At 48.0% G+C, this 27,031-nt stretch overlaps 2 protein-coding genes across 3 annotated transcripts in view; one reads left to right on the top strand and one right to left on the bottom strand.

Annotated features, from left to right (window-relative positions):
- The first annotated feature begins 471 nt into the window (after positions 1-471).
- On the top strand, positions 472-11,487 carry SLC46A2 (solute carrier family 46 member 2). The gene is made up of 4 exons (XM_052645367.1): positions 472-1,591; positions 2,918-3,001; positions 3,371-3,527; positions 11,430-11,487. The coding sequence occupies exons 1-4, from the start codon at positions 472-474 to the stop codon at positions 11,485-11,487; spliced, it is 1,419 nt and encodes a 472-aa protein (XP_052501327.1).
- A 9,542-nt stretch (positions 11,488-21,029) lies between these two features.
- The window catches only part of SNX30 (sorting nexin family member 30), a 255,807-nt gene continuing 249,805 nt past the window's right edge, over positions 21,030-27,031 (bottom strand). For both annotated transcript variants that reach the window (XM_052644584.1, XM_052644586.1), the window contains 2 exons: positions 26,021-26,173; positions 21,030-22,436 (listed from right to left, as the gene is read on the bottom strand). In XM_052644584.1, coding sequence (XP_052500544.1) covers positions 22,377-22,436; positions 26,021-26,173 — 213 coding nt within the window. In that variant the 3' untranslated portion in view covers positions 21,030-22,376. The remainder of the gene's footprint in view (positions 22,437-26,020; positions 26,174-27,031) is intronic.

Below are 27,031 nucleotides of genomic sequence, written 5' to 3'. Positions count from 1 at the left end.
TTAAATAAAACCTCACTGTCCTTCCCCTCCACTGATCCCAGGCAGATTCCTAGGCACCCCACTGCTTACTCCAAACTGCCTTCCAGGGCCAGAATTTTGCTTCCTGCCCGGGGGACTCAAGCCAGGCCTGGGCAAGTCCCAGGGGAGAGAGCGCCCAGCTACCTGCGCGGATCAGAGCAGCGTGACGCGACCGGGACTCGCTGTGCGCTCCCCAGACGCGTGGCTTCCCTGGGCCGCGGCCAGTCCTGCTCCCCCGGCGGGGGCGGAGCGTGGCCTTTTTTGGTCCGGGGAGGAGTGGCCGCGGTCCGGGAGGTCACCGGCCCGCAGGGCTGGCTGCTGTCACTTGCGCCCTGTGCTCGGGTTCAGCTCAGCTCACCCGGTTCCTGCGCGAACCCGGAGCCCCAGTCCTCGGGAATAGCAGCCGCAGCGCCAGCCGGCCAGCCCCTCCATCCCCCTATCAGAGGCCCTATCATGTGCCAGGGGAGCATCTGGCCGTGGAGGGGCCCCCTGCCTCGCCTCCAGGTGTGGACCTGGATCGAGCCTGTGGTGGCCTCCACGCAGGTGGCCACCTCCCTCTACGACGCGGGGTTGCTCCTCGTGGTGAAAGCGTCCTTCGGAGTCGGGACCTTCTCCAATCACAGTTCCAGCCCGTCGCCCCGGGGGGCTCTCGAGGACGAACAGCAGAGGGCCATCTCCAATTTCTACATCATCTACCAGCTGGTGATGGGCCTGACGCCCCTGCTGTCGGCCTACGGGCTGGGCTGGCTCAGCGACCGCTACCACCGCAAGGTCTCCATCTGCGTGCCCCTGCTGGGCTTCCTGCTCTCCCGCCTCGTGCTGCTGCTCAAAGTGCTGCTGGACTGGCCCGTGGAGATGCTGTACACAGGGGCCGCGCTGACCGGACTGTGCGGCGGCTTCTCTGCCTTCTGGTCGGGGGTCATGGCCCTGGGATCCCTCAGCTCCTCCGAGGGCCGCCGCTCCCTGCGCCTCATTGTGATTGACCTGATTCTGGGCTTGGCGGGGTTCTGCGGGAGCATGGTCTCGGGACATCTCTTCAAGCAGATGGTCGGGCACTCCAAGCAGGGCCTGGTGCTGACCGCCTGCAGTGTAAGCTGTGCCACCTGTGCCCTTTTGTACAGCCTGTTCATGCTGAAGGTCCCCGAGTCCAAGGCCAAGCCCTGCAAGGCCGTGGATATAGTGCCTGGCACTGCCGGCAGGTATGACACCCTGGATCCTGATCAGACAGACAAGCAGAATGTGGCGGGGCCCCCTCCACCTCCTGCAATGGCTAAGCCCAAACAAATCATCATTGCCCTGCTCTTTGTGGGCGCCATCATCTATGACCTGGCAGTGGTGGGCACAGTGGATGTGATGCCGCTTTTCGTGCTGAGGGAGCCTCTGAGTTGGAACCAAGTGCAGGTGGGCTATGGTATGGCTTCGGGGTACACCATCTTCATCACCAGCTTCCTGGGCGTGCTGGTCTTCTCCCGCTATTTCCAGGACACCACCATGATCATGATCGGAATGGTCTCCTTTGCGTCAGGAGCCCTCCTCTTGGCTTTTGTGAAAGAGACATACATGTTCTACATTGGTGAGTCTGGCATTCTTGGGGAGGCAGGACGAGGACACTGCTGATCCCCTAAAGTAATGGGGTGTACACCCGCGGTGCTGTGGTCTGTCACAGCTCAGCACCAGAGATCAGGTCTGCTACCTAGGAGGTACAAGGGACACAGGATTATGCGCACTTGAGTTTGGCTGTATTGTGTTACCTGTGTTGCCCACTGAAATGTAATCAAAGCAGGGTCCGTAGCTCTAGGAAGTCAAGGGAGAGATGGTCAGTGGTGCCAGGAGTCAGGAGAGGCTTCAAGATGGCCCTGAGTGGAAGAGATGGGGTTGAGTTTATCTCCCCGATTTTAAAGGGATAAAACATTTTCAAGTAATCCAGCTGAAAAGGTCCTTTAATTAAAATCATTTCAGGTCAAGCACAGGCTTTTCAAAAAGAGAGAAAAATCCTCCATAAATGCCTTCCACAACCAATATAATACATTCCCTCAAGGAAGCAGAATGAAGTTTCTGAGGACACAGACAACCACAAGCAGAGCACTCTGGACCAGTGCTCTAATAGAACTTTCTAGAGTGACAGAAATGTTCTGTAACATTTCTGCCTAATACAGTAGCCATTAGTCATGTGTGGCTATGAAGCCCTTAAAATGTGGCTAGTGCAACTTGAACGGAACTTTTCATTTTATTTAAGTAGTCATGTGACTTGCCAGTGGCTAACGGAACAACTCTACACCATTCCCAGAGACCACCCTTTGACTGAGGTCACACGGCTCAGAAAAACATCTCACAAAATGGCTAGATTACTTTTAGCAAGCTCCCAGTTAAACAGGCCAAGTGCAAGCCTGAGTAACCTCTCCCCTTCCCTCCCCATCACTTCTAGCCACTCCCACCCCACCCCACCCCCTCGCCACACACACCCACATCAGGATGATGAACAGGGCTAGAGAGAAAGAGCGGGGTGTAGCAGCTGTGTTAGTGGCACACGTTTCTGGATGCAGCTTGCCAAAGCTACTGAGACTGTGTCCCAGAGATGATGATGTAGGGTGAGGGCAGACACCTCCCTCCTGGGAGGCAAGGAGCTGTAAGTCACTTGAGTGACATCAGCTCCATTTCCTTAGAAACCACTTAACTCTGCCAATAAAGACGCCCTTCACCACCTGTCACGTCCCCGGTGCCTTGCCACCTTCAAGATGGGTCTGCAGCATCTACAGCCCATCCGAGAGCTCAGGGACTCAGCCTGCCCTGGGGCGGGCTGGGGAGGCGGCTTCTAAGGGAGGTTTTTCTGTTATTCTGATTTACACTTTGGCCGAGGCCGGGCTCCAGTGAGGAGTGTTCTCATGTGCTTCTTTTCCAGCTCGGGCCATCATGCTGTTCGCTCTCATCCCTGTCACAACCATCCGATCAGCAATGTCCAAACTCATCAAGGGCTCCTCTTATGGTGAGTGAAAGGAATCTGAGAGGTTTCAGAGCCACTTGGTTTGAGGCACAGGGTTTGGACTGACAGAAGGCACAGGAGAGAGCTCCAGCAGCAGCCTTGAAGACACTGGGCACACACCAGTGTCCATCCAGGGCGGAAGGGGTAGAAGCAGGAGCAGGGGAGAGACTGGGAAAGTCACAAAGGAGAACACTGCCACCCACGGGCCGTGGGGGAGCCAAGCGGATGAACCAGAATCCTGGCAACATGCGCCGGGAACACAGAGGGAGTCAGGGAAGGGGAGGGGGCTCCCGAGAGCCTCCCAGAGACTCAGCTATCAGGGAACACGGAGGGACAGCCCAGTAACCTTGGTAACCTCGGTCCCTTCCACAGGAAAGGTGTTCGTCATCCTGCAGCTGTCCCTGACGCTGACTGGGGTGGTGACATCCACGCTGTACAACAAGATCTATCAGCTCACCATGGAGAAGTTCATCGGCACCTGCTTTGCGCTCTCCTCTTTTCTCTCCTTCCTGGCAATCCTACCGATTGGGTAAGACAGGAGCAGTTCCTGCTCTTTGGGCTGGGGCTGAGGTCAAGGACTGTTGGAGCATTTCCAGCCTATTATCATAAAATATTTACTTTTCACATTTACACAATGGGTTCTGAGTAGGCTCTCCCACTAAGAAAAACTTCTCCTGTTCCCCTAAACTAATAATATGGTAATTTGGGAATTCCCTAAAGTCGTAAGTAATAAACAGAGGGCCTCAACATGCTGGCTCACTTCCTGGCAGTTTTGTAATAGGAGCCTCATATACTTTCTTGTAATCAGAGGCTGGGATAAGAAACCCTCTCGAACCACCCAGACCTTGTTGAGTCTCCTTTAGGTGACAGTCATTCAGCCTCACTTTCAAGTATTCTTTCTTCTCTGTATCTTGGGAGGGCTTTGAGCACCCCTGCAGGACATGGGTAATTCCTCTGACCTCTCTGGGGAAATTGTCTCATTTGTAAAACAAGAGTGCTTACATTCTGGGAGATAACAGGCAGGAGGAAGGCTGGAGATACAAAGGCCCGTGGGGAGAGTTGCCAGCTGAGGTTATCACCAATATAGACCACATGAAATAGTCTGGTCTTCAACCAGCCCCATTCAAAAGAAATACAAAACCACAAGCACAAGCCATATTATATAATTTTAAATTTTCTAGTAGCCACGTTTAAACACGAGTAACAGGTGAAATAATTTTAATAATATATTTGATTTGGCCCAATAGCTCCAAAATATCTTTGTAATCAACCTACAAAATCAATGAGTTCTTTTGAATTAAGTCTTTGAAATCCGGTATATTTTATACTGACAGCACATCTCAACTTGGACTCCATTTGAATGGAGGAGTTCAGAAGCCAGTGTAACTAGTGGCTACATATTAGACAGCCGAGCTTTGGTCTGTTTAGGCCCTTTTCTCACACTTGTATCAATCCCACCAGAGGAGAAAGGAACACAGTAATGATATTCACAATAAGATACAAAGGACATGATATGGCTTTGCATTTTAAAGGGATCTGCTTGGTAGTACACTGGAGCCCTCCATATCATTAATGGTGGCGTTCTAGGCTGCAGAGTAGAACAGTTGAAGGCAGGCTGGCAAAAGCTAAAGGCAGGTTGGGAAAAGCTAAAGGTAGGTTGGAAAAAGTGGGAAGTGGATGGTGAAAAGGGCCGCCTTTGGATTCTCGCATCACATTGTATAGCTTGATGTGCTTGCATAGAAAGTTGAGCTTCCTAAGACAGAAGCCATCAATCATGAGGGTTCTTTGATCTCACAGTTGAGAAAATAAGATCAAACAGCTGAGAGAATTTGTGCAAAACAGCAGACTTGATTACCACTGTAGTCTCTGGCCAGTTTTCATTTTCAAACTGTCCAGCCCTTAGGCCTTTTCATGTGCCCCTGTTTTCATGAGAGTCTTGGATGAATGGGTTGGGCTTAGCTAGACCTGACCCACAATGCAAACTTCTCTGGAGTGCCAGCTCTTTGTCCAAGTGAGTAACGGATTAATAACTGTGCTACTTGGAAGTTACCAAGTCCTGTTTGATTGGCAATTGGTTGAAACAGTCTCTTTGACCTAAACAGATCAACAAAAAACAACAAAAGAAAACAAGTCTGACTAGACTAGTTAATATCTCATAGCTAGAGAGATAAATAGACAAATGAAAGCAATAAGAATATGCAATAAATGGCTCCTTTCTACAGTTGCATTGCTTTCCCTTTTTAAAGAGACTTTGGGGCATGTGAAGCAGGTGGGCTGCTCTCCCCCCAGGTGGGGACACCTCACCCCAATGGACTGGGGCCCAGTCCTACATTGTGTGCATGGAATTTTAAGATACCCAGGATCTTCCTCAGCTTATACCACAGAAGCCGGGTCAGTATTTTGAACCAATCCTAAGTAGTAATGCTTACGTGAATTGAGGCACTCAAGTAGATGCCTCTGTTGGAGACATTTAGCAGTAGAGGGACTTGCGTGCTAACAAAGCCTCCTTTGCCTGCTGTACATTGGAATCATTTGGAGAGATTTACAAAACTACAACTGTCTGGATCCTACCCGCGGAGATTCTAACTCAGTTGATCTGGGATATAGCCTGGGCATGGGAATTTTTTAAAGCTCTCCAGTTTATTCGGATGTATAACCAAGGTTGAGAACCTTTGGTAGAAAGGGAGTGTTTCTAGTACTTTTCTCTCCACAAAGTCACTAAATGAACAAAATCCTGAAAAATTCTTTCAAGCGGCCAAGGCTGCACCACCAATCATTAAGCACGATCAACAGGAAAGACCAGTAGAACTCTCGAACTGCAGAAAGAAGAGCTACATTCCAAAGACAGAAAAGCCCAGGAAGACATGTCACAGCAGGGAGTGGAGGAGGGCAGAAGGTGGAGAGGAGAGGTTCCTGGGCCCAGCTGCCAACAGCTCATTTGCAATAAGTGACTGTGGCCCCAGCCCTTCCTGGTGCTGAACTGAGCCAACTTCACGGCACCATGAGAACCTGCCCTCTCCTCACTCTTCCTTATGTGCAGCAGGAGATGCTGAGGGAATGTCGGTCTGATTCTGCCCATCCGCAAGCCCCCAACCCCTCATCACACATGTACTCAGCTGCTGTCTTGTGGTTCATAGATGCCATCAGAAGCGAATGGGCTCATCTTCTTCAAAGGAGACCTCTAAGCCTGAGTTCTTTTGTACCCATCCTGTTCCCCTCCCTCAATCTCTCAAAGATAATACTAGCAAACATGTAAACAGCCTTGATTATGTGCCAGGCACTACTTTGAATGTTTCATATGTTTTAGCCTTCTCAAACAATCCTCTGAAGCAATTACTATTTTATCCCCATTTTGCAGATGAAGAAACAAAATCTAAGGTGTCATGTAACTTGCCAAAGGTTACACAGTTAATAAGGGGCAGTGACAGGATTTGAACCCAGGCAGTTGGTTCTTAGTCACTATTTGACGGTGCCACCCCTTTTCTCCCCTTAGAGTTTACTTGTACTACTTAGCAACTCCATCTCCTGAGTTCTTCCTGTCAGAACTGACACGTGGCTGGCCACCCTCTCGCCTCCTCCTCGCCCCAGCCATGTTGTCCAGTGCTGGTCTGCACCTGCTTACTTCCCACTCACTTTCAACCCCCTCCAGACTGACTTCCCTGTTCAATGCCTCCAGGGCCGCGCTGAGATCTGACTTCCTCACGGCCGAGTACACTGGACTCCCTGCCATCCCCTCCCCATCGGTTCTCAGGGGCCCCCAACACTGTGGGTCACTTCTTCCTTGGAAGGCACTTGTCACTTGGCTTTCTTAACACCTCCTCTCCCGGGTTTCTCCTACCTCTCTGACTTCTCCACAAACCTCCAGGTGGAAGAATTCTTTGGGGCTCAGATCTGGGTTGTCTTGTCACTTCATAGTCTCGAAGCAATCTAAATTATTTTCAAAATTTCAAATTACCATCTCAGTTTCCAAATTTGCATCCTTGACACCCTCCTAACATCTGCTCCCCTCCAGTCTTGCCCATCCCATTAAATGGCATCACACTCAGCCAGCAAAGAAATCTGAGGGTCACCAAAGTCCTCCTGCTTCTTCATCTTCCCATACCTCCCATCCATCAAGCCTCATTGATTCTACCTCCAATATATGCCTCAAACTACTGTTGCTACCCCTAGTCCAAATCACTTGGGGGATCAACTTCACCCTTGAGCCAATCTCCCCACGTCCATCCACCCTCTTTTTACCAGGTGGCCTGAGAAACTTCCTTAGAGTGGACACCAGTTCACATCATCTCCTGCTCAAAGCTCTGTACTTGGCTTCCACGGTTCTTAGGATGAGCACCACTGTCTCACAGTGGACCACAGGTCCTGCATAACCCAGCCTCACCCTCTTCTCCAGCCTGCTATTCCTGCCACTCACCACGCTCCCCTCTCTACTTCAGCCCCAGGAGCCTCCCCCTCATGCCCTTCCCCCTTCTTTACCCACATGTCGTTTTTCCTGGCTGGGCTGAGTCTTCGTTCCTGCAGGGGCTTTTCACTGCGGTGGCTCTCTCATCACAGAGTGCAGGTTCTAGGTCATGCGGGCTTCAGTAGTTGTGGCTCATGGGCTAAGTTGCTCCTTGGCATGTGGGATCTTCCCAGACCAGGGATCAAACCTGTGTCTCCTGCACTGGCAGGTGGATTCTTTACCACTGAGAAGCTGGACGCCTCACACCTCTTTCTTAATATAGCTAGATGTGGTCTTGACTTGAACACCATTTTCTCAAAGAGGATTTGAGAAAATTTCCTTCCTAATCTAAGTTAGATCCTTCTATGATATGCTCCCCTAGCTTCCTATACTTTTCCTTCAGAGCATGAGAGTTGACGATTACTTAGTGATTAGTTTTACATGCTTGCTCACTAGACCATAGGCTCCCTGAGGGCAGAAACCACACCTGTTTGAGTGACCTTGTACGCTGTGTCCAGCAGAGAGCTTCAGTTCAGTTCAGTCACTCAGTCGTGTCCGACTCTTTGCGACCCCATGAATTGCAGCATGCCAGGCCTCCCTGTCCATCACTAACTCCTGGAGTTCACTCAGATTCACGTCCATTGAGTCAGTGATGCCATCCAGCCATCTCATCCTCTGTCATCCTCTTCTCCTCCTACCCCCAATCCCTCCCAGCATCAGAGTCTTTTCCAATGAGTCAACTCTTCGCATGAGGTGGCCAAGGTACTGGAGTTTCAGCTTCAGAATCATTCCCTCCAAAGAAATCCCAGGGCTGATCTCCTTCAGAATGGACTGGTTGGATCTCCTTGTAGTCCAAGGGACTCTCAAGAGTCTTCTCCAACACCACAGTTCAAAAGCATCAATTCTTCAGCGCTCAGTTTTCTTCACAGTCCAACTCTCACATCCATACAGGACCACAGGAAAAACCATAGCCTTGACTAGACGGACCTTGGTGGGCAAAGTAATGTCTCTGCTTTTGAATATGCTATCTAGGTTGGTCATAACTTTTCTTCCCAGGAGTAAGCATCTTTTAAGTTCATGGCTGCAGTCAACATCTGCAGTGATTTTGGAGCCCCCAAAAATAAAGTCTGACACTGTTTCCACTGTTTCCCCATCTATTTCCCATGAAGTGATGGGACCAGATGCCATGATCTTCGTTTTCTGAATGTTGAGCTTTAAGCCAACTTTTTCACTCTCCTCTTTCATTTTCATCAAGAGGCTTTTTAACTCCTCTTCACTTTCTGCCATAAGGGTGGTGTCATCTGCATATCTGAGGTTATTGATATTTCTCCCGGCAATCTTGATTCCAGCTTGTGTTTCTTCCAGTCCAGCGTTTCTCAGGATGCACTCTGCATATAAGTTACATAAGCAGAGTGACAATATACAGCCTTGACGTACTCCTTTTCCTATTTGGAACCAGTCTGTTTTTCCATGTCCAGTTCTGACTGTTGCTTCCTGACCTGCATACAGATTTCTCAAGAGGCAGGTCAAGTGGTCTGGTATTCCCATCTCTCTCAGAATTTTCCACAGTTGATTGTGATCCACACAGTCAAAGGCTTTGGCATAGTCAAGAAAGCAGAAATAGATGTTTTTCTGGAACTCTCTTGCTTTTTCCATGATCCAGAGGATGTTGGCAATTTGATCTCTGGTTCCTCTGCCTTTTCTAAAACCAGCTTGAACATCAGGAAGTTCATGGTTCATGTACTGCTGAAGCCTGGCTTGGAGAATTTTGAGCATCACTTTACTAGCGTGTGAGATGAGTGCAATTGTGTGGTAGTTTGAGCATTCTTTGGCATTGCCTTTCTTTGGGAGAGCTTAGTGCATAAGAAATACTCAAAGTCTTTAATGAAAGAACAATCTGACAGAGGGTGTGACGCCAGCACTACTGACCACCCAGGAGCTGCCTGTTGGGCTGCCATGTCAGGGGTTGGCCACCACCATAATCAACAAAAGTTGATCAACAGTCAATCTAAGGAAGAAATAGAAAATTTTAGTCCTGCTAATCCAAGGATTATAACCCAGAGGGAGACTATTTCAGGAAACGCTGAGGACTGTTCTACCTATAAGACGCCAAGGCACAGTTACAGTTCTATGTTTGTGAGACAACGTATTGTGGAGGGGGTGGGGGATAAATTAAAAGAGTTTGGGATTAACATATACACACTGCTGCTCCTAAGTTGCTTTAGTCATGTCCGACTCTGTGCGACCCCATAGACGGCAGCCCACCAGGCTCCTCTGTCCCTGGGATTCTCCAGGCAAGAACACTGGAGTGGGCTGCCATTTCCTTCTCCCACACATGCATGCATGCTAAGTCGCTTCAGTTGTGCCCGACTCTGTGTGACCCTATGGACAGCAGCCCAACCAGGCTCCTCTGTCCACGGGATTCTCCAGGCAAGAATACTGGAGTGGGTTGCCATCTCCTTCTCCTATATACACACTGCTGCTGCTGCTGCTGCTGCTGCTGCTGCTAAGTCGCTTCAGTCGTGTCCAACTCTGTGCGACCCCATACACAGCAGCCCATCAGGCTCCCTGGGATTCTCTAGGCAAGAGTACTGGAGTGGGTTGCCATTTCCTTCTCCAATGCATGAAAGTAAAAAGTGAAAGTGAAGTCACTCAGTCCTGTCTGACTCTTCGCGACCCCATGGACTGCAGCCTACCAGGCTCCTCCATCCATGGGATTTTCCAGGCAAGAGTACTGGAGTGGGGTGCCATATAAAATAGGTAAACAAGGGCCTACTGTATAGCACAGGGAACTCAATATCTACTAACCTATAATGGAAGAGAATCCAAAAAAGAATATATATATCACTTTGCTGTACACTTGAAAAAAACACATTATAAATGAACATACTTCAGTTTTTAAACATTTCCCAAGATGGACCAGGCGGGGACAAACCAAAGCAACATATTGACAGTTTACGTAGTCCAACAAGGTGAGTGGTGAGTTGTGACCTATTACAAGATTGAGAAAGGAATGTTATCTCCCAGGGAATTATCTTATTGGCACCAGGAAGAAATTCTTTTTTTTCTTTCCCAGCAAGTAGGAATTCCTGCGTCTTCTAAGGGGATCAAGTTGACACAATGCAGGCGTGCAATACACTCTAAAGCGGAGGAGATGGTTACTCAAATGGGCAGCGAATCTTAATCTTGAAGAGTTTTCCTGTCCTGCTTTAAAATAACTCACCAACCATACTGGGGTGAGCCGTGGAGTCGGGCCTGGAACAGTCCACGTGGTCCTGGGCTGCCTGCCTCTACTCGCCTCCCGCCAGCTCTGTCATACAGTGAGCTTTAAGGATAGTGAGTGCTCCTCCCTGGAGAGCCCTGGCGCTCACAGAAGGTAGGAAATCTGTGTTTGGAAGTTTCTAAAAAGCCTTTCCTTAGAAGGATTTGGATTTCTGCCCACACCCCACCCACTAGCTCCAGATGTGGTCCATCCATTAGGAAGAACTGTGTTCCAGCTTAGAACCTGGGGTTCCTAGAGCTCAAACAGTGGAGAAGAACACCAGAGGCTGAAGGACACGCCAAAGGTCACACAGATTCAAGACTTCAATACAGCTCTTCATTCCTAGGCGTCCATCTCATCTCCCAGTATTTTTAAACAATGTGATGATTTATGGAAGAGAGAAAAGGGCAATGCAAAGGCAGAAGGGGATGCAGCTAATTCCGCTTGGGATGAGTGAAGCTTGAGCTTGAGGTCCGCATGGGAGTGCATCATCAGAGAGAAGTGAGATGGAAAGAGGGTCCAAGAAAGGGAAAATGCAGATGCAAAGGGCTCTCCATATTACGGGACAGGAAGGAGGCTGGAGTGAGGGAAATTCTCTGGGGCCACTTTCCTCCAGAGAGTACAGCGGTTCTGCTGCCATAATGGACAGAGTCTCCGAGAGATGGCTAGAGACCTTCCCTCCCGATTCCAGCTGTTCCCCTGTAATTCTCTGTTGTAAATTCTTACAGCATCGTGGCCTATAAGCAAGCCTCATGGTTGCAGCCTGGAGACATCACAGAGAAATGAAGATGCTGATCTGCGGGAGCCAGAAAGACCAGCAATGGCCAGACTCCCTCTGAAGACCAAGGACGGGACCAGGAACTGGTGTCCACAGCAATCCATTGCTCAGTGAACCCAAGTTCCAGCCAGAGTTGGCCTCAGAATGACTTGCTGTGGCTCAGGGGTCCTGGGTGGGTGGCGGAAAGCACTTAACTGGTGATGGAGACACTTTCTCAGCTTTCAGACATTGCTATTAGGCAGAGGCTGGGTTCTGCAGACAGTAGAGTGCGAACTTTCAAGGGAGATACAGAGGGCACAGGCACAGCCATACCCAACATGGAAGCCAGTTTTTTTTTTTCCAGGAATGTTCTGGGGGCTCCACCCATGGTAACTAGTCACCCAGGAGTCCTGTGTGAGAATGCAAAGGCAGTCAACCACCTGAGGGGGATGAGGAAGGGAATTTTCAAAAGAACTGCCAACAGTGAACATCATTCAGTATTTTTAAAATTGAAACAGAACCTTGAAAACAAAGTTTAGCTTTCTTCCCTCAGGCCTTGTTAGCCATGAATGACAAGGGAGCGATCTAGGGCTCATGCATTTGAAGTCAGTGTAGTTTTAAGAAGGAAATTATCAAAAAGGCTTTCTTCAAAGGAATATTTTCCATCAATAGTACTTCCCACAGTGAGAGGTGTGAAAGGAGAGGGGAGATATGCTAACACCATTTTGAGGTACTTATTTTTTTTTAATTATGTGAATAAAAGACTCACCTCCTAATAAATCAACATTCATAGCATGAGTGTGTGACTCACTGTCTCTTTGGTCAGCTTCTCTCTAGAACTCAGACATGGCATTCTCAGACTAGGATAAAACTTAAAGCTAGAGAATGCATTTAAATCTCAGAGCATTTGGGCTCGGAGTCTGTTATCATCACTGATGCCCTGCATGGACTGGTCCAAAACTTCAAGGCACATCTTCTCGGGTCCTAGCACCATGCTAGGTGCTGAGGTAGAGCAAGCCTGTGACAGCTCCCGGCCCACCAGTGTCTGACCTAGTGGGCGGAGCAGACAGAACAACAGGCAGTCATGTATCTTATAATGAACACTAACATAAGGGCGCATATAACCCAAATCCAAGAGCGCAGAGAAGGATTCTCGGGAGAAGTGGCATAAAACTGGAAAGATGAGTTACCAAGGCTGGATGTTAAGTGAGACTCCAGGCAGAAGGAACATGCTGGAAGACCTGACGGTGAAAATATCCCCAAATACAGAAAATCAACATGGAGGGAGAAAAGAGGGGTGGAGGGAGAGGTATCGAGGGGGCTGGAATCGAGAGGTGAGCTGGGACAGTGAGGAGGAACATCAAATCAGAGCCTTTAAAAAGTTTCTCTTTAGGGACTTCCCTGGTGGTACAGTGGATAAGAACCTGCCTGCCAATGTAAGGGACACAGGTTCGAGTCCTGATCTGGGATGATTTCACATGCCGTGGGCAACTAGGCCCGTGTGCCACAACTTCTGAGCCTGTGCCCTACATCCCAAACATCGCAACTACTGAAGCCCACATGCCTAGAGCCTGTGCTCTGAAATACGAGAAACAACCGCAATGAGATGCCCGCGTACTGCAACCCGAGAAAGCCCTCACGCAGCAGAAAGGCACAGGGCAACCAAAAGTGAACACATTAGCTTTCTAAAAAAGGTTCCTCCTTAGAAATGCAAATCAAAACTACAATGAGGTACCTACCACCTCACACCAGCCAGAATGACCGTCATTAAAAAGTCTACAAATAACACATGCTGGAGAGGGTGTGGAAACCCTCTTACACTGTTTCTGGGAATGTACACTGGTACAGCCACTATAAAGAACAGTATGGAGGCTCCTCAGAAACTAGAGTCGCCATATGATTCTGTAATCCCACTCCTGGGCATATACCCGGACAAAACTATAACTCAAAAAGATTCATAGCACTATTTACAATAGCCAAGACAAGGAAAAGCCTGAGATGTCCATTGACAGATGAATGAAGAAGTGGTACATATATACAATGGAACGCTAATCAGCCATGAACAAGAATGAAATAATGCCGTTTGCAGCAACAGGGACAGACCTAGAGATTATCATACTAAGCAAAGTCAGAAAGAGGAAGACAAATACCATGATATCACTTACAAAGTGGAATCTAAAATACAACTCAAATCAACATATCTATGAAACAAAAACAGACCCATAGATACAGAGAAGACACTTGAGGCTGCCAAGGCAGGGCGGCGGGGGTGGTGTAGAAGAGGGAAGGAATGGGAGTTTGGGTTTAGCAAACTATTATATATATAGGATGGATAACAACAAGGTCCTCCTGTATAACACAAGGAACAATATTCAATATCCTGTGACAAATCATAATGGAAAAGAATATGAAAAAGTATATATGTGTGTATAATTGAGTAACTTTGCTGTACAGAAGAAATTAACATTGTAAATCAACTATACTTCAATAAAATTTTTTTTAAAAAAGGAAGAATCAGTTTCTCTTTAGAGTAATTAGGATAGCTGTTGAACGGTTTTAGGCAAGAATGTCGAATGCTTACATCTGTATATTAGAAAGAGGACTTTGGCAGCACTGAGAAGGAACTGGCTTTGGAAGGAGTGAGCAAGACTTGCAGAAAAGTGACAAGCAGAGAGGCCTGCTGAGGAATCCAGGTGAAGGTGATGGTGGGCTGATACTAGGTAAGAAGCTATGAGGATGGTGAAAGGTTAGACAGACTTGGGGGAATATTTAGAAGCTAGAGGTCAGCAGGAGTGGGTAGTGGATGAACTGCAGAGAGTGAGGCAGATGGAGGCAAGAATGATTCAGATTTGGGATTCCGGCAACTAAAAGGGAGGCACAGGTCCTTGCTGAGACAGGCAACCGGAGCAGAGAACGTGTGATGGGGAAAATGAGTTCAAGGCCACGCTCTAGGCAAACTCTAATCAATTTGCTCATTCCTCTTGACTCCTTGCCTTCCACCCCAGCCCCTGACCAGTCCCCCAACCTAAATGAATCTAATCACTAGCTTCTCCATTCCAGCTTGCTCTCAACATCTAGAAAAATTTCCTTACTTGTCCATACTGACCCTGCCATAAACTTGTGGGTGTTCACCTAAGCTGGGCTCACAACACCATAGTATTGATTCTCTTTCAACCCCACCTGTCACCAGGTCTTTCCAGGTCTTTCTCCAGGTCTTTCCAGCAGATGTGATAAACCATTAGTTCTGAGTGTGGTTCTTGGATCAGCTTCATCAACATCCAATGGGAACCTGTTAGAAAAGCAAATTCTCTAATTTGATCTGAGACCTAGAGATTACCATACCAACCCTAACCCTAACCCATCAGACTCTAGGGGTGGGGCCCCCAAATTGGTGTTTTCACAAGTTGTCAAGCTTAGGAACCACTATTCAAATCAACGGAGATCTTTCTCTCTTTCGAACTTTCCGTAAGCCCCCCTCCACCTCTCCCAGGATCCCTAATTCCTGAGGACCCCAAAGTCCTGCCCTTGGTTCCCCTCCCAGGTAATCTAGTCTACCAGAATGCTCTTTCCCACAATCTAGTCAACACCTCCTCCTGGGTCTCCTCAAATGTAAGTCCAAACCAAGTTCTTCTCCTACCCCATCATCTAAGCCTACTCCATCTTTTATGTTTTTCTGCTGATTGATTTCCTGTTTCCGTAAATGGCATCATCTCCCAGCTCCCAGGCTGGAGATCACCAAGGCATCCTCGCCTCACCACTGAAATCCATCCCCTTCCTATCACTTCCCGTTTTATCATCCACTCCCTTCTATTTCCCCAGACCTTCAGTCTGACTACAATCCTCCAGCATACTATTTTCATAATCTTCTTAAAAGGAAGACAGTTTTAAAAAATGATCTATCCCCCCTTTAAAATTTTCAACTGGCAATACATAAATTTTCAGTAAAGCACACAGGAAGGATTCTTATGGGAACATCTCTGATATTTAAGTTGGCTGGATTTGAACAAGTAATAGGATAAGTCTTCCCATAAGGGTTATGACATAAGGAGGGCCCAGCAGACACGTGGGCGCTTTGTAGACATTATTGCTAGTTTCTATCAGCCACCCTTCAGGAAAGGCATGTCTTCATTTCAAAGATAATAATGCTGAATTTCAGAGAGATGGCACTTGCCCAAAGCTACATAGCTAGTAAGTGGAAAAGCTAGGACTTGATCTCAAATCTCTTACCCCACACCTTCCTGCCTCATTCTGTGTGACTGAAGTCTTATATTAATGTCTACTATCAAAAAGCCAAGTTTAGCACCAGCAGAAGTCTAGCTCCAGTGCATGGCCATCATTAGGTAAGCTTAACTGAGCATTGTGGTCTCTGACTTACAACACACTCAGATGCGCTAAAGAACCACAGATATTTCTCCTTTCTTTACAGATTTTTTTAAAAAATAGCAATAAAAAAAATAGGCAATGACTGGCTCTGACTCAGAATATGACACTGTGCTTTGCTACAGGATAAAGTGGGAAGAAATCCTTCGTGTAGTTACCTAGGCCGGCTGCCAGCCTTCCTGCCAATCACAGTTACAGATGGACAGTAGGTGGTTTCTTCATCTTCTCAGATCAGTACCATCTTGTAAGATGTAGGAAAGGGTAAATTGAGGATAAGAAATGAAGAATAAAACAGTTGGTATTTTTTTCCTGTTGCTTTGCATATCCTGATTCTTGCCTATAAACAGATACCTCCTTAGAGAAAATGAGAAAATAGGATTAAGAGTCATGCCTGTTCTGTACTATAAAGCTGTACAAATGGAACATGACTCAAGGTAAAGAAAGCATCTTTTATAGGTTTATTGGTCCATTACTTTAAGTTAATTGAGGTAAAGAAACCTTTTTAAAATTTACAAGCTAATAGTTTTTATCAAGCAATACAAATTCATTTGTTTTACCTTGAAATGTAATACTAATCCCATAATAAACAATGGACAGAATTTTTTTTTACACAGATATGAAAAAAAAGTGGACAAAAATCTCATGCCAGCATCAAAAATGCAACAAGAATTTTTTTTTTTTTATAATCTCTGGGTTCCGTAATAAAAAAAAAAAAGTGACATTCTTTTTAAAGTTTGGTAGCTTCATGAAACAAAGACTTTGATCTGTAAACCACTTTCATCTACAACACACATTCTCAAGCACATTTTTTTTTTTTCACAGCTTTTGATTTGGCTTAATGCCAGCATGGACAGAAGAGAACACATTTACACAGAGGACTGCATCAATACCTCAAGGATTTTCTTTTAAAATTTTAAATGTAAAGAGTGATTTCTCAAATAATAAACAGTTGATAATTTGGACATGACCTAAGCAAAAAGGTTTGGTTTTTTTCTCCCCCCGCCCCCAACAGTTAAAAGTTAGAAAGTTTGCTGGCAGTTTATTTCATGGGAATATATCAGATGTACCTCATGTCTGAACACATTCCCGACACACAGACATCAGGGAACAGGCACACGGGGACAGAGGACAGGGCGCTACAAGACGGGACCAAACCGCGGGGGTGCCCAGGGCAATGGCACTGACTGCTCGGAGATGCTGGTTTGTTATTCAACAAGGGCCCAGCTGGCACAGGCCTCACTCTATCCCACTGGGTCACGTTTTTGCTTGCAGCGTACTATCTCCTCCTCACTTCCCCACTGGGGAAAAAGCGATTCCCCTTCCCTCCTTCCAGCAGCACCTGCAACTGGAGGGATGGTCTGAGAGTGTGAGCCAGCCTGTCACACAGCCGTGTTGGCAGGGGCTGCCTGCTCACACCCAGCCTCCAGGGAGCCCAGAATCACCTGGTGAGAGGGCTGCACTGCCTGGAGAGGTGCACTGTGCAATACCCAATCACTGGCTTTTATTAACAGTGAAAACTCTGTGACAAAGGACCAAATTCTGTGAGTCAACACCACGTGTTCGTTGTTTTTTGGCATTTCAACCTGTGGAGAATTTCTATGTAAAATATGCTGCCTCTAGGTCCCCACAGTATCTTTTAAAAAGCTCTTCTTCAGAATCGGGGTGAACCATTAATATGTCATCATCTATAGAGTTCTTTGTATCTGTGATTTGTCGATGCTGATACCGTAATATCCTGTACAAGAAAATATGTGCCAAAAGGCACGAAATGCGTCTTTCACACTTGAAAACAACAACAACGAAAAAGGTTTTGTGGTCCCTGTATTTCCTGACATTATCAAAAAATATCATTTGGCAATAGCAGTACTTAGCTTTCTCTTCCCAAAAGGCAGCCCTAATTATGAACCTCACTTTCTGGCTTGTTTCTTTAAGAGGAATGAAGACTGGCTAGGTTAGGCCTCAAGTGTTTAAACTCAACAACTGATTACATCTCTAAAAACTCTTTTCTAACCAGAATCTAAACAACAGTAGTTGAAGAATAAGGCATATTAGTAGGTGTTGACAAATTCTCAAAAAGTACAGTTAGGCATTTAACAGTCTGTGGCATGTCCAAAAGTCTGGATTTGTTGATTTTCAAGTGCTAAATACACAATGTTTATGAATGAAACAAATCTCTTACTGGTTTGTTAGAGTTATTTTTTCCAAGCACTTATTTACAGGCTATCTATGGTAGTAAAAACTACCTGGATAACATTTTTTTTTTTTTTGGCCACAGAGAAAGGCATAGACAGTCATACCCAGAGAACATTTCAAACTCATATGATCGAGAGAACAGTCACACCCCCTGTAACACCCCTCCCCCAAAGCTTTTCTAACACACACAACCTTGAGCCTGCTCTGATCTGTGCAACATGGGGAGACCAGGTACCTTCAACCTAAAAAGCTGGCCACCTACTGGGTGGGCTGGTGAAAAAATCAAGGTTTCTTAAATTCACTGAATTCAAAACTGCAAGGAGGTGAACAACTCCAAAACACCCAGCTCCATCTGTAGGTCTGGCCCAGAGGGTGGCAGGCAAATCTGAGGGAAACGCCATCGGAAGAAGAGAGACCACAGTGAGTGAGCGGGTGCGTGGGCGTGCTCCACCTGGTGGCCCCTTGGGGACTCTGGGAAGGGAGAAGGCAGACGCAAACCCCAACCTAATTTTGTGTTATCCCAGCCTGATGATGAGACCATCAGGCCATGAGTGAGAGGGCAGGGACCAGCACTGGCGTGCCCTACCGTGACCACACACAGACCTACACTGGCCTCATCTGTTTGGGTCTCGGGATGGCTTGAAAATGGGCTCCAGCCTGACTGCGCTAAAGCGCTGTTTCTGCTCAGAAGATGGGCTAGTCTAGACTTTGCTCTCCCTTCACTCTCATCTGCTCAGGACACAGGGCAGAGAAGGACTCGCATGAGACTCAGTGAATAGTGCTGAAACAGAATCAAGTGCCTGCAACTCGAATGCTGTCAATGGCAGGGCCAAGTCATACAAACTCCGAGTGCCTCTTGGGCTGATACTGTCCCAAAAGCAAGTCCACGTGCAGACAGCCACATGGCAGGTTCCCTTCTCTAGACTGAACTGCCCGGCGTCCCAACACAAATGGCAGCCTCGCAAGCAATGAGGGCCACGTGTGGCTTTTAATTCCCCCCCGTTGTGGATGGCGACTGAGAAAACACATTCAAGTCAACAACACGTAAGACACCCTCTGGGTGTGGCTGAAATTTGGCATGAAGACATACTTAGGTTACATTCACCACCATCCCTAGAGGTGTGCTGGGTTTTGTTATTTCAGCTAAAGAAAGGTGTGTGGCGGGTTCACTGAGCAGCACAGTGAAATACAAGCCAGTCACGTCCACAATCGCACTTATCTGAGGAATCATTGTTAAGTCTTAATAAAGGATAAAACCCAACCCCGAACCTGGCCTGAGCAGGAGCAGGTTCTTTGCTTTGAGCACAGTAGCTGACAGCCTTCTTGGCAATCCAGCACGGGGTAAGGACGAGCAGTGTCCCTAAAATGCTCTACATCACCACTGCTCTCTTCAACCTCATCTGCATTTCTAAAATCGCTCAGTTTCTACAAGCTCTTTCTTCTGCCCTAGCCTGGACTTCTAACTCAGGTGAATGGAACCTTCCACTTCCCCAGCCCAGGGACAGTCAACAGGGATGACTTTCCACTCCACGGCCATGTACTCAAGTTTCAACCTGTCCACATGTGTCTAAGGTTAAGACACAGCCTGAAGCAAACCTCTCCCAGAAAATAAACACAAGAGAGGAGTTGGTGATTCATGACTTTGTGGAGCCATGAAGGATGGGGTGACGAACCAGGAGGCCGTCTTTGGCACAGAGGTCTCTGGGTTATGCTTCTCATGGGGAATCACCTTTGTGATGATGCAGATAAAGAGGTGAATGCTTGGGGCTGCGGACCTTCCATGGTGGGGCCCTTGGGGATGCAAAGGGCTGGAGAGCCTCCACCACTGCCTACTATCCCTTGCCTTCTGGGCCAGCCTCCTCACCTCATCAAACGCCAGCCAGAAATAAGGGACAAAGGTTCATTTTCTGGAACAACCACTCCTCCAAGGAAGGCTGCAAGGTACCCTGGTCCTCCAAGCTCTGCTAACAGTGGCATGCTGGAAGTTGGTTTGCCTCATTCCAGTTCTCCCTGGAGGCTTAAAAGTACAGGCACTTCACTGAGGGACCACACAAACAGAGAAAGACAGAAGCCCAAGATGCCTGAAATGCTTCAGAACCAGTCTTCTGCCTCCAATCATGTAAGAGGATGACTGTGTACCCCACTTATCTCCATACGTCCCAGCAAGGAACCTGATGGGTTTCTTCTGAAGGGCTGCCTTCTTGCCCAACTGACCTCCCACGGGAACGTCCCTGGGCTCTGGCCAGTAGCAGCAGACTAGAGTCTCATCTTCCTGTAACTCCTTCCATGGCTCTTCCCAAGCATTCGTCATGCCAGACATTTTTAAAGCATACGTTCCACCAGGCAAGACTTCGCACGTTTGTTCACCTCTGGGACAGTCTAGTGTCTTCTGCCAAATATCCACAGAAGGCCATCAATCCACTATCAGATACATGCCCCGATTCTACCAGCAAGCTGTCAGGCTGGACCCGCACCACCACAGCCACACCAACAGGATGGTTTAGAGGTAGAATGCAACACTGACTCACCACTCGGGGATCAGTGAACTCTTCTTACCCTTTTTCTCCACTGAATCATCTCTAATTGTACCAAATGGAAGATTCACATCAGAGGATTTTAAAATGGCATGAACGGGGTCTAATAGTGCACGAAAGTACCAACTGACACACGAATTATCCCTTAAACCATGACTTTTTCAAACATGATGAAAACAAAACCAAACTCTTCTGGGCTGTCCAATGGCTGCCCCACCAGCATCACAGCCATGGCTACCCCAAGATCAACTCTGCAGCTGGAAGCAGGATGCAGTGATCTCAGGAGGTTGCATGCTGACCAGTATTTGCAGGTTCACTTGCAAACACAGCAGGGTCTCAGCACAGCTGTTTCATTAAAAAAACAAACAAACAAACAAAATAATACTACCGCTTATTTGAGGCTCAGATTTGTAATTTTAAAGAGATGAGCCACAGACGAAAGAACACAAACATGACATAGGTAGTTTCACTTCAAGAGGGGAAAGATAATAAGCTGGAGGAAGAGATCCTTTTTGTCTATTTTGTGTTGACACACTGGAAAAGGAAACCTGTTAAGAATCTGAAATGAAGGCTTCAAATGAGCCAGGAGGAGATGTGAGCTTAACTAGAAGCAAAGAGTTTGCCGTCACACATGTCATCTTCGAGGCCCATCTGGATGCGGGCTCTTCTTTCTGACTAGGAAACAGCAAAGTTAAAGCACTTCATGTGGAGCATTCATTCACACTAGAGTTTACAAACCTTCACTGTATCCTAAGAACACACCAGCCTCTCCCCCAGAGCTTGCCCAAACGTTCAGTGGACAGAGGAGGAAACACTAAACTAGCAATTTTTGGTGAGGTAAAGGCAAATTGCACAAAGTGGACACGGGAGGTGGGGCTTGGTATACGCCCGCTGACCTCAGCAACTCTCAACAACTCAGAGTTATTCCGACTTCAAGACAACAGATGACCCCTCTCAGGCCTGTCTCTCTACCCTGATGCCATTTAACAACCAAAAGAACGGTGAAGAACGTCACAGAGAAAAATGCACCCTTTTTTTTTCATTTTACGTAAAACAGTTCCCAACCTACTACATTTTAGTGTCAGAAAACGAGTTTGGGGAACACTGCTCCCTCCACTTCTCAAGGCATCGGCATAAGGACAAGGACGCTGGCTGGCTGGCTCTAGCGTGGATGCACCAAGACACCGATTTAAGCGGTCCCACACGAACCGGAAACCGTAACACAGGTGTCACTCGTGACGGGCAGGCAGCAGGCCACACTCAGAGCCACACAGACCACTGTACATTAAGGGCTCTTCCTGGAGGCGCCGACACCACCTTCCAGGCCGAGATGAGTCAAGGCCCGTGGAGGCCAATGTCAGAGCGGCCGGGCGTCCACAGAAAGCAAGCGCCGCCTCCTGCTCATGCCTTCCCCACGGCCTTGCGGAGCAGGACCCGGCTCTCCTCCTCAGCAGGCAACTCTGCTGGCCCCAGAGGGGGGACTGTAAAGAGATGTCAGAACGTCAGCTGAGGGCTGATGTGCCCCAGTTTCAAATCTTCATAGTGTCCCACCGAGCAGGTTCCTTCACACCACGGAGGCACGCTTCTTCCGCCGAGAGATGACGACAGCCCTTTACGGACTCCACCAAGGAATAAATACTCATGGAAAGCAACTGTCAGACAGAGGCGGGGGAGGGGGAGGGGAAGGAGGACACCGAGGAGAGATGCTGCTGCGGCTGTTTTCTCGCTGCCGCGTGTCTGGCACCGCAGGGACGTTCCGGGGCGGCGGCCAGGCCCTGCGCAGGTAGGAGAGTCTCGGTCCGAGAAGGAGCTTACTTGGCCTCTTGCTTCTCCTGCAGTAGCGGGATGATCGACTCCCACGCCATGAGGCACTGGAATGACATCACACACACAGCGCATCAGCGTGGAGATGCAGATCTCAGGGTCAGCTGTGAGCTACCCTCCCACAGTCAATCCTGCAGGGTCACCTTTGTCTAATGACGCCCTACACGGGTTATTCAGAGCTAGTAGAAAGAAGGGAGGCAACGGGTGCTTGTTTTGAGTACATCCTCCTCCCCCATCTCTGTGAGAGACAGCAATGTCTCTACGAAGCCTAAATGAACTATCTGTAAAGCTCATCCCAGTGAGTGGAAAGGTACTCACTGAAAGAAATCCCCTCCCTTTCAAAAGCAGAAGAGAGAGGCAGGCTGCAAACCCTTGGTGAGGCCCCAGCTTCCTATCTGGGGTGGAGACACTGCTCCACGCGTGGGTGGGAGGTAGAAACCATCTTGGAATGGGCCAGACGTGTGACTTGGGGTGCTCTCGTTCAGCCACCTCGCATCTGAGGTGGAGAACTACACAAGGCCTTCCTGAGAGGCAGCACCGCGGTGAAGCAGGACTTTGTGCTGAGTCACTGGGGAGGAGGAGACACACATCTCCAAGAAGACACACATCCCAAGTCAAGCCGGGGGAAGGAGTGGTGGATGGCTCACCGCTTCCTTCCTTGGTGACTCTGAAGCTGGAGAAGCTGGACTCAGACCCTACCCTACAGAAGGAGGCCTGGGGAGCCTCAAGGAACTTGCTGTCAGAGAGAGACCCAGAGCGGGGTCCGTGGCATCCTGGGTCCCGCTCTCTACCTCTGCCATCATCTCTCATTTGGAAGGTTCTATGTCAGTGATGGGGACCAAGGCCATACCAGCTTGCCTGCTTGCTTTCTTCCCTTTTTAGCATTTTAAAAATATATTTTATTATACAACTATTACATGGAAACATTTTCACTGCAAAAAAATTCAAACAATACAAATGAACCAACTAAATATGAGCTTTCTTTACCAAGTGAAATACTGGCCAGATGCTCAAGCTTTTTCCCACCCCAGGACCCTTACATATGTTGCTCCCTTTGCCTGGAATACTTGTTCTTTGTCTCTGAGACTCAGGTTAAAAGTTGTGTCCTCAGACTGGCCTTTCCTGCCCACTCTGCTTGCCCCTTCCATCCTGATCTGAATGATGCCCCCCTCAACTTTTCTCCCAGCTTTCTGTTCTTTTCCTGGAGGGCCTGCATCTCTCTGAAGAGGTGGTATTCTTGAATTAACGTGTCTCCTCCACTAGACAGGGGCTTTCCTGATAGCTCAATTGGTAAAGAATCTGCCTACAATGCAGGAGACCCCAGTTCAATTCCTGGGTCGGGAAGATCCGCTGGAGAAGGGATAGGCTACCCACTTGAGTATTCTTGGGCTTCCCTTGTGGCTCAGCTGGTAAAGAATCCGCTTGCAATGTGGGAGACCTGGGTTTGATTCCTGGGTTGGGAAGATCCCCTGGAGAAAGGAAAGGCTACCCACTCCAGTATTCCTGCCTAGAGAAGTCCATGGACTGTATGGTCCATAGGGTTGCCAAGAGTAGGACGTGACTTTTCCTTTCACTTACCACTAGACAAGGGGACCTTATTGGAAGGACTGATGGCTAAAGCTGAAACTCCAATACTCTGGCCACCTCATGCAAAGAGTTGACTCATTGGAAAATACTCTGATGTTGGGAGGGATTGGGGGCAGGAAGAGAAGGGGACGACAGAGGAGGAGATGGCATCACCAACTCAATGGACATGAGTTTGAGTGAACTCTGGGAGTTGGTGATGGACAGGGAGGCCTGGCGTGCTGCGATTCATGGGGTCGCAAAGAGTCAGACGCGACTGAGCGACTGAACTGAACTGAATGGCAGGAGTCCGGCTGCTCTGTGTATTGATGTGTACAAGGAACCAGGTACACAGATAGTACACAGAAAGCATCTGCCAAGACGAGGCCCCAGGGCAGGGGCCCTGTTTGCGGTATAGTAGGAGGACACAGATAAAGGCCCTGGGTTTGAGATCTGGGCCCTGGGAACACTGGAATTAATCACCAAGAAGAGGAGGGGACATCAGCTGAGTCGGCCCTGGTGCAGTGGGAAGGTGGGGGACAGTGAGGGTGGGAGGGAGGGAGGGATGGAAGCCCCATTCACTGCGCATCAACCACACGCCAGGCACATTCTAGGTGCTCTGGCATCATTTCAGTGTTTCTTCACCATCATTCAGTGGAGAAGGATCACTCCCATTTTAGAGATGAAGAAACAAAGGCAGAGAGAGGCACCCCGCCTAATGGCCCAGTCAGCAGAGGAATGAAGCCTTGGCAGCACCCGGAATGATCTTTCCACCTGTGGGCAGGCAGGACTGTCCCCCTCACTGATAGTGCGTGGGAATCCTCAGACCTGTGGACCCAGTGGAGCCAACTCTGACCCTAGTTCAGTCATTCACAAGTTGTGTGACCTTGGGCAGAGTTTTAAAACCTTACTGAGCTTCCACGTCTTCAGCTTTAAATTGAGGGCCTCTAAAACCCACGTCACAGTGTTATGGTCAAGGTTAAGTTTAAATTTAGCAAGCTGACATATGCAAAGCATCCAGCCCAACGTCAACTCAGACACACAGTGAGCGTCCAGAAGAAAGGTACCGAGGAAAGGAGGACGGCCCCTCCCCCTCCCTGAAGCAGTCCATCCTAGACCTGGCAGGCAAGGGCCATTCCATGACTTTTTCCCTTAACCCTCCTCCAAACTAAGACACAGACACACTGCCTCTGCACAGCAGCCAGAGCATCGATGTTTTTGAAGGAGACGGATTCCTCCAGTTTGGGCCGAGGACATGTTTCTAGAATTGTGGTGGGAGTAGCTGAGTTAATGGTTGTCCAGCTTGATTTCAAGTCTACAGGTTACTTGTTGAATGACGACTGGGCCATTCTTCATCTTCATTAAGCTTTTAAGAAATATTAGGATTCATTAGCAACCATGCTCTAGAGTTGGATGTGCTAGGGGCAAACCTTGACTGGGGATATTCAGCTGCAGCTTGATGACAGTCAAGCCTGTGTGTGTGTGTTGGGGGTGCTTAACATGAAGTCCACAGATCAAGGGACTCGTGAAAAAAAATTGTTTTTCAGTGCTAATAGTTTTCCTTTGTAATCCTATATCCTTTTGTATTAGGTATTTAAAAACAGTATTTTAAAGTCTATTTTAAAAAACAAATAGTGTTCTAATAAGGAGTGTCTTCACCAGATGACCAAAGGGATCCATGGAAGAAAAGATGCAAAGAACCCTTGGGTGCAGAACCAGAACAGCCTGACAGGGCCCCAGAGCCTCCATCAACTGGGGGCCTCCATGTGCTACAGGCCTGACTGGCAAGCAGCTGCTAGAAGAACTAGAAGGCTTGGAGGGTAAAACCAGTTGCATCAGCAGGGTGTGCAAGTGAAACCCCTGTGGGCACCTGAGGGGGCCCCCGGTTCCAAACCCAGCACCACATCTAGCAGAGGCAGGGCGAGGGCACACGGGGTTCAGCAAGACTAAACACGTAAACTAAGGGAAGGAGATGGGCCTGGCAGGATCCTTCCGGACTTCTGGCAGGCCCTGACCAGAGGCTCTGGCTATTAAGGGGAGGACTGTCGTCTCATCATCAGCTCATTACCTTCTCGTAATACTGGATGTTCTTGTCGGCCATTCCCATGAGCAGCTGCCGAAAGTCCTGTCTCTTGTTGTTCTGCCACCTCTCCATGTCGGCTTTCAGATCAGCGTTGAAACACTCCATCCGATCCTGACACTTCTCCACATCTGCTGGGACCTGGGAGGGGAATGCGTACATGAGAGCTCTGTATGTATAACAAGGACCTCATGCCCCGGGTTCATGTTTGTGAGAGGCCAGATTACTGCCTTATAATGCCACGAACACATTCCCTCCTCTGGGGGTGCAGGCATAGCCTTGGGTTTCCAAGCGAAAGAAGGAATTCTGAAAAGTGCCATCCCTGACCCAAATTTTCAAACCCATCCAAGTTAAACAGTGACTCATGGGGGAAACACCTGCCTGTTTACAAACAGGAAGAAGAAACACTGTGATTCAGAGTCATCTGTCTTTTGTTCCTTTTAGGAGTTACCCATCTATAAGTGAAAGTGTATGTAGGCTTTGTGAGTGTTTGGCACTGCCTTGCTATTCTCCCATGCCCCATACTGAAAGAAGAAAATCAGTGTTTTCACATCATATGAACTGTCCCATTACCCGTGACGTTTCCCATTAGCCAGATAATTCACTGCAATAAGAAGACAATTGCCCACTTTAAAAATCAGCTGGAGACTTATCCATGCACTCTCAGATAGCAGATAATCAAAAATAAAGAGTCAAAACTGGGTAATTCTGGGGAAAATGGAAGGCAAGTTGTTTATGCATGCCATAAACCATGAAATTCAAAGAAGAAATATACAGCAGGCTAGTTGTAGTTTTCCTTAAGGAAGTTAGGAAGACTTTCTCAAAATAGAACTAGGTTGCCTGAATTTCACAACTTTCACTTTGCTTTGGTGAGTTTCACCCACTCTACACCCAATATTGTTCGGTATAGATTGCTGTATAGTATAGTTCCAGTATAGTTGGAAGGAAAACACCCAATATTATAAGAAGGTAATGGGAAATGGTAACCCTACCCAAAAC

Source organism: Budorcas taxicolor, chromosome 8 (genome assembly GCF_023091745.1).
Source record: "Budorcas taxicolor isolate Tak-1 chromosome 8, Takin1.1, whole genome shotgun sequence".
Classification (NCBI taxonomy): Eukaryota; Metazoa; Chordata; class Mammalia; order Artiodactyla; family Bovidae; genus Budorcas; species Budorcas taxicolor.
This window is presented reverse-complemented; position numbering and strand designations above follow the sequence as displayed.